Source organism: Macrobrachium rosenbergii, chromosome 10, assembly GCF_040412425.1.
Source record: "Macrobrachium rosenbergii isolate ZJJX-2024 chromosome 10, ASM4041242v1, whole genome shotgun sequence".
Lineage (NCBI taxonomy): Eukaryota > Metazoa > Arthropoda > Malacostraca > Decapoda > Palaemonidae > Macrobrachium > Macrobrachium rosenbergii.
In genome coordinates, this window is record NC_089750.1 from 44,708,273 (window position 1) to 44,716,130 (window position 7,858).

At 35.9% G+C, this 7,858-nt stretch overlaps 1 protein-coding gene across 1 annotated transcript; it reads right to left on the reverse strand.

The window, feature by feature from the left end:
• Positions 1 to 4,419: 4,419 nt before the first annotated feature.
• On the reverse strand, positions 4,420 to 7,512 carry LOC136843000 (uncharacterized). Its single transcript, XM_067110993.1, has 3 exons — positions 6,457 to 7,512; positions 5,615 to 5,701; positions 4,420 to 5,092 (listed from the first exon to the last, which is right to left on the reverse strand). Exons 1-3 carry the CDS (start codon positions 7,483 to 7,485, stop codon positions 4,925 to 4,927), a joined length of 1,284 nt encoding a protein of 427 aa, XP_066967094.1. The 5' UTR covers positions 7,486 to 7,512; the 3' UTR covers positions 4,420 to 4,924.
• Positions 7,513 to 7,858: the final 346 nt, after the last annotated feature.

Below are 7,858 nucleotides of genomic sequence, written 5' to 3' on the forward strand. Positions count from 1 at the left end.
CGAAGTACAAAACCTAGATTTGACATGCATATATACTTTTCCTAATGGCTGTGGCCAAAGTAACTGTATATCGTTTTTATTTCTCTAAACCAGGCAGTTCTTCTTTGGAGGGGTGGTAGAGCTTTCGACTGGCACGCTGTTGGCCCAGCGTTCGACTGTCCGAACCGCCAATGAAGAATTAGAGGAATTTATTTCTGGTGATAGAAATTCATTTCTCGTCATAATGTGGTTCGGATTCCACAATAAGCTGTAGGTCCCGTTGCTAGGTAACCAGTTGGTTCTTAGCCACGTAAAAATAAGTCTAATCCTTCGGCCCAGCCCTAGGAGAGCTGTTAACCAGCTCAGTGGTCTGGTTAAACTAAGATATTCTTAACTTTAAACCAGGCTGCCACTTATCAATTATAATTTCTCTTGGGTGTATGCTATTCCCAAAGTATAGCGAATTGGATATGAAATCATATTTAATGGCTTAATATTTGTGAATATAAAAAATGTAATGGTGTATGTGACGAAAATTCATAATTAACCAGGTGTAAAAACTTACACATTAGGTATCACAGATTCTAAGCACAAAACCTAAATTCAACAGACATATGTACAGCTGAATCGACGTTAACTTACACCTCTCTTGATGGCCCAGTAGTTAAAATCACTGTACATCGTTTTTCCTAAACTAAGCAGTGGTTCGAATCCCACTGGTGATGAAACGATTATCAATTATAATTCCCCTTGGGTGTAAGTTATTCCCAAGGTATAGTGAACTGGGTATTAAACGATATTTGATAGCTTAATATGTGTGTATTTATTTGTATAAAATGAGTTGAGCACCTCCATTGATTCACAGAAGTATTTCATTATACTCGTATGTGCTCTGACAGTCGGAAATGGTAATCAAAAAGCTATGGTTAGGCCTAAGAATGATTTTATTGTTAAAAAGACCAGTTACTTAAAAAACAGACGCAGGAAGGTTAGAGATGGCGAGTCCCGTTCTAGTAGGACGTACAGTGTTGGTAAGTAAATGATAGCAAAATAAGGAAGGTTAGAGATGGCGAGTCTGGTTCTAGAGATGTTCTGTATCGTTCCGAAGCTCGGACCAAGGTGCCTTCATTTTGCTTGCTTGTACAAGGGCTGTGTTGGGAGATTGGCCCCGTAATGTACCGTAGGTCAGTCTAAGGAAACTTCGTTTGACATATCAATATAAGGACCACTGGCAACAGAGGCTGGCTTAAGGCTGGACAACAAAAAAGTGTCGACATGAAGGACCTTGTGGACCTTCCTGAAGCTCTGATCAAGGCACCTTCAGGGGTCAGCGTTGCTGTCAATGTTACACAGAGAGTTACACCCAGGGGAAAAATATATATGGACATATGTTAACTTTCCTGTAAGGTACTTCAAAACCAGTTACTGCCATAATGACACTAATTATTGAAAGATAGTCCTGTTGGAATGCTGCATTTTAGGTTACTTTCACAGCAGTTAATTCAGTTTTTAACATTAATCAGTGTTGATTTTACAGTGAAATTAGTTCAGTTTATATCCCATTTGCTGAGGGTTTGTATTGTGGAAATTTATGAAACATAATGTGGGAGCCTTTCTTCATGTACTGCTTAGGATGTATAAGTTTAGCCTGCTAGCATGGCTGGAGAACTGGAGAATTTCACTAAAACATTATAGGGCTTTAGGCTGTCTACAAATCTTAATAAACAGATAACGTGATAACGGTGTTTAAATGATCTGAATTTACGTCCAGAAAATAAACTCTGTTTTATGACCAAAGATATAATTTTCATATATATAAGAGCACTCTTCGGACCCCTTATTGAGAGTATAGGCAATAGTAATAATAATATGCATCCATATATTTTTTTCCACTTGTACTATCGATGGTTTACGGCTAACAATGTATACGCGTTTAGATCTGCTGCCATCGATCCCAGGGCCATCCCTCTTACCACCGGTCCCTGTACAAGCACGCAGAATGAAGGTACATTGCTCCAACTTCGGGGCATTACATAATGTCCCCAGGGTCAGAACTTGTTGTCTGCTATGTCGTCATAATTTTTTATGGTATGAGTACAGTAATAATAACTAATAATAGTAAAACTGAAACCATTGTCAGTTTTGGCAGCCAGGCATGGAGTATCCACCAGTCACATGCTTATACGCCACGGGCGTCATTTTACCTTGGATCTCTGTTGTACACCCTGACCTACCCACCTTGGGCTACATCACTGCCCTCATGTGGTATCAAAACCGGGACGCAAATTCCTGAAATGTATGCTAGTGTTGCGCCAGACCCGGTTTTTTTTTGCCATGCCCCTAGGTTAGGTTAGATTAAGATCACCAGAGATAATGAGATTATTTTCAAGAAAATTTTACGGTTTTTAAGATAGGGCGTCCCGCTTTTTTCAGGGAAAGGTCCCAGTAGTTGGTTACATTTCGGGAAAATGCACCCGGGACAGATGCCTGTAATGAAGGTTATCACTTGCATATTCATTAATATTACTCATACTCAAGGCCGTCTTTATCACCCGCAAGAGCACGTGCTGGCATGAAGCCAACTAGATCTTAACCAACTTATTGGGAATAAATCAGCTGATTCTTTAAAACTTGTGTAGTTCACCATAAATCATCAGTTAGTCATGTAACTGCACATGTTCTAATTTCCCCATTCTCTGGGTGTAATCTTGAGGTAATTATTCGAAAGTCTACCTTACAGCTACTGTGAGGCTTCTATTGAACAGGGGATATATTTATATATTTTTCTGTATAACTGGACGGTACTTATATTTTAAAAAGTTGCGGTTTAAGAAGAAATCGAATAAAGATGGCCTACTTAGGGTTGTTTCCATTCAAATAACTGATTTGTATAATAACAGGGTAATCAAAGATATGTTGAGAGCAATAAGTGTATTTACAATTGTGTGGCATGAAAATAACCAACAACATTAAGGGCATAAATACAATAATGTTTAAAGTTATATATTTTTACAAACAAACATTAAAAGAGCCTATTTTTACTTATTTTTTAATTAGAGAAACTGCTTTCGTTGCACTGTACACTATTCCCTACGCACAATATATCTGTATAAATCAGTAACAAAAGGAGTCATTGATGAATATCCAGTTATAAACATTTGACTTTCATTTTCTTTCACAATAATGCAAGTAGATGGAAGTATGTACTTTTGCACAGAGCAAAGAGTACATACGTGTATTCTGGAATTCCTTTAATATTCCCTCATTACCTACCTTATGTAACCATATAGGGTGCCTGAAGATTAGGTGAAATTTGCTCCTGTGGCGGAGTTGTTCCATTTACAAAAATATTAAAAACCTTCAGAAACATTCAACAAAAGGTCCTGAAATTGTCCAAGATTTATATTCATTTGTTTGAGATTTAACTGAACCTATATGCTTTATAGTTTGGCAGACTCAGTTCTATAGTCTTCTGTTTACAAGGAATTCCGCTATGTATACATTTATATTCACGTATGTATGGTGTTTGAAAGCCCAGAAAGGTCAACATGTCTACCTGTAAATAACACCAAAATATAAACAATACATAATAGTTCTAAGCTGGCTGGTTTACCATAGCTGTGTACTGTATGCAGATGACTTTATTGTTGGCTTTCTGTTTTATTCATTATATGTCCTGTTTTGTCTCTTGTCGTTGACTAGAATGGCAGTTTTGACTGCTGCATCATCGTCTCTGGTTTAGTGGTCCAGTAATATATATATATATATATATATATATATATATATATATATATATATATATATATATATATATATATATATATATATATACACACACATACATACATACACACATACATGTGCACACATTTATGCACTCTACGAATATAATGGTTTTGCTCATGTATATTGTAAAACGCAATATATGCTATACATATATTCACAGTAGTATGTTATTTACATCCGGATTGTGATTATATTTCGTATTTCATATATTTGATAAATGAATATAAGTACATGTTACTGGACAGTTTTGTGCGTTTTAGGTAGTCATGGTTTCGTTTTTGCTTCCATAGTAGATTTACAATTAGAATATATATATATATATATATATATATATATATATATATATATATATATATATATATATATATATATATATATATATATATATATATATATATATATATATATATATAAATATATATATATATATATATATATATATATATATATATATATATATATATACTGTATATATATATATGTATGTATGTATGTATGTATGTATATATACATACATATATTATATATATATAAATTATATATATATATATATATATATATATATATATATATATATATATATATATATATATATATATATATATATATATATATATATATATATATATATATATATATATATAAAGACGTACTTTGGAAAAAATGAATATTTTCCATCTATTCCTTCGTTTACTTCTGCACAACTTCATTATTAATTAGTCATTCTTATGAGAGCTATTTATTTTCTTTTTACCTGGAAACATTACCAACCACTTTAGCAAGCAACTGAAACTACAGATCATTTAACTTGCTCCCTAAAAACACGTCCCCGTATCTTGCTTTCTAAAAGTGCATGTCACTATAGCTTGCTTCTAAAACCATTGGTTGCAGAAGTGTTCTTTCTTAAACCACAGGGTGCTATAACTTTCGTTTATAGAAGTCATAGTTCACCACCGTCTTGAACTGTAAATGTTTAAAATATACTTTGAAAAACTGTGGATCTCAGTAGGGTGTCTCCCAGAAAGAGCAAACACTACACTCACATTATATTATCTTCTAGAATTGAAGCTCACCGTAGATTTTTATTTAGCTTCGGAGGTCAATATAACCATTTTTCTAGAGCTGCAGATGCTTGTTGGCAGTATTCTAGAGCTGTGGCTCACCATACTTTGGTCGGCGTGGGTGGCTGGAAGTGGATGTTAGCTGCTTCTAAAGTTTGAGGTCCTTCATAACGAACTTTAGGTACGAAACCGTTCTCGTGATCAGCCGTGTACGTCACGACCTGCAGCCGACCGTCTGGAAGCCGCACCCGGTATTCTCCGTGAACCTGGAGTGAAGTGTGAGTTAAACAACTTTTGAAGTGTAATCTCTCACTTATTCCTCAAGCATCCAAAACTTGTTTATGGTAAAAGTCGCCATCGTAGATATAAATAATTATTCTTCGTCATTTGTTTAGTCATTCAAAGAAATGACTCAAAACAGAATACTTCACAGGTAGTTTTTTTTTATTTCTTATAAATGGATGTTATTATCGTGAATAAAATTTTTATTGAACAAGGCAAAACCCCAGCTTCTGACTATCGACCTCTGCAGAATAAAATATTCATATGTAATAAACAAAGTCAGGACAAAGAGAAGAAAATGAATCGTAGAGAATAGAAAAGTTCACAAGAAACAAAAACAAAAACAAAAAATGCGGTAAATGAAGAAACTAACCAATGAAAGGAAGGGAATGATTATCCATGGGAGAAATTAATTCCTAACGTCATGCAGAGATGCTTTCAAGCAAGTCTTTAATGTCTTATTCAACGAGAATTCACAACAAATACACACATAAAGAAAAACTTACCGTTGATCCATCGCTTTTCTCTTGATGTCGGTAGGCGGTACCGTGGTAGATTGAGCCGACGTTGTACCGGTAGTCGTATTTCTTGCCCTGGTGGAAAATGAGAGGTTCTGATGTGGTTCAGTGAGGATGGACATCGGGTATTAAAGGTTGAAAGTAGATAAAGTATTTACCGACATTCGCATTTTATTCTTCACAACACACGTAATGAATTTACGGTACCTCCCTAAAGCAAATTACTATTGTACTCTTGTTGTTCTGTACCAAAGCATATGCGCACCCATTATTTTTATTATAATCTGGAATACTTTTTATGCGTTGAGAACAAATCTTTGGGGCAGAATGTATTTTCCATGAACTTTACGCGTTATGCAGTCAAATTACCTTGAAATAGTTTTCCATACTTTCAATAAACCTTTTTTTGTCCTAAATATATATATATAATATATATATATATATATATATATATATATATATATATATATATACTGTATATATATATATATATATATATATATATATATATATATATATATATATATATATATATATATATGTGTGTGTGTGTGTGTGTGCAATTATTTATACATGTATGAGAAATGCTCAGAACTTCTCTCTTTCATGAAGCCAAGAACGCATTACTTACGTTATGCAGGAGAGCACTGACGCGCACTTTCTTGGCTACAAGAGTTCTTTGTTCACACCAAGTTCAGTAAATTCATTGAGCTTATTTAACATTCTTCATACGATATCAGTTTCGCCTAAAGCCAGTACTCTTCAATACAATGAAAAGATGCAGTTTCTTCTCTCAGAACTTACAACCCGGACTTAAGGAAATAACCTACCTTTTCATGTTTGTATGGAGAGTCGGTGGGATGCAACTTTGGAACATCGTACGACGACGAAGCGTAAGATTTATGGTTGTCTTGAGGCTCATATTTATAAGATTTCTGCGAACTGTAAGTAGGAGGTGTACTGTACTGGTGAGGTTCAGGTGTGTTGTGATAAGGTTCAGGTGTATTGTATTCATAAGGCTTGGGCGTTTTGTATTTATAAGGCACCGGAGAGTTGTATTTATATGGTGCAGGCGTATTGTATTTCACTGGTAATGACGTATATTTCGGTAATAAATTGTACTTGTACGGCTGTGGTTCTTTATAAGCTGTTACATGTCTCTTGGGAGGAGGAGTCGCTGGTTTGGTAGTTGTAATGGTTGGGTACTGGTAGGCCGTTTCTGTGATTTGGCTGGTTTGTCCATTGGGATAGTAGGCTGGTGGGGACACCTCCGTCTGGATAAAGTAGGTGCTTGGCTGAAAAGCTTCATCTGACTGGTACGAAACGCTCGGGATAAATGACTGGGATGAAATCAAGGGCGGGCTGTATTGTGGGACAAGTCGAGGTATTCTATTTAGTTCACGAATCGTTGACTGTGCAAGATAATCAGGGCTGTATGGTCCCTTGTAGGCGTTCGTGGAGAGGGCGAAAGGTTCGGGACGAGGAGAGGGCGGAGGAGGAGGCGGTGGCGGAGGGGGATCGCGCAAGACATTCAGTAGAGGAGGCGGAGGAACCTTGAGGCCGTACGTGGCGGCTTGAGTCCTTGTGGGTAATTTGTAGCCGTACCTGCGATTCACAGCAGCATTGATGCTGAAGCTGTCCTCTTTCTCTGGTTTAGGGAACCCGTCGATATCCAATTCATGTACGGGGTCAAACACAGAGGCAAGGCTAATAATGCTCTCGCTAAATTTCATACCATCGTGTTGGTTGTCATTATTGATAAAGCTATGGCTACTGCTGCTGTCAGCATAAGCTATTGCGGCAGGAGGGGCAGGGCCTTTGCGGTCAGGGAAGATCCATTTGGCCCAACAAACCGACATCAAGCAGAGCGACAGACACACAAAATCCACCTGTTCAGGTAGAGAAGCAATTTGGTTAGGAATAATTGTAATACTGTAACTAGTGGGACATCTCTTAGTTTCCCAGTATTTGCCTTCTAATTATCATCCGATCTGTATTTATCAATTTTCAATTAATCAACTGTAGTTCTGCGTTTTATTTTTATTAGAAATAGATTTCCCTGAATAATTGATATGTTACCAGCTAAAATCATAAATACCTTAAAGATGATTAATAAACGAGAGGACAGAGATAGCAAATAATGCAAATGTTCTTTTATAGAAACACCATTTTACACTAAATTACATTGTTTACGTTATCAGTCAATTATAACATTTGACAAAATTAGAAAAA

Bases quoted from the DNA above. Each gene is read 5' to 3' on its own strand.
- LOC136843000 (XM_067110993.1), bottom strand. From the start codon at position 7,485: ATGTCGGTTTGTTGGGCCAAATGGATCTTCCCTGACCGCAAAGGCCCT. The intron at 5,702-6,456 runs GTAGGTTATTTC...ATTTTCCACCAG, and splicing joins CTCCATACAAACATGAAAAG to GGCAAGAAATACGACTACCG. The intron at 5,093-5,614 runs GTAAGTTTTTCT...ACTTCACTCCAG, and splicing joins AGAAAAGCGATGGATCAACG to GTTCACGGAGAATACCGGGT.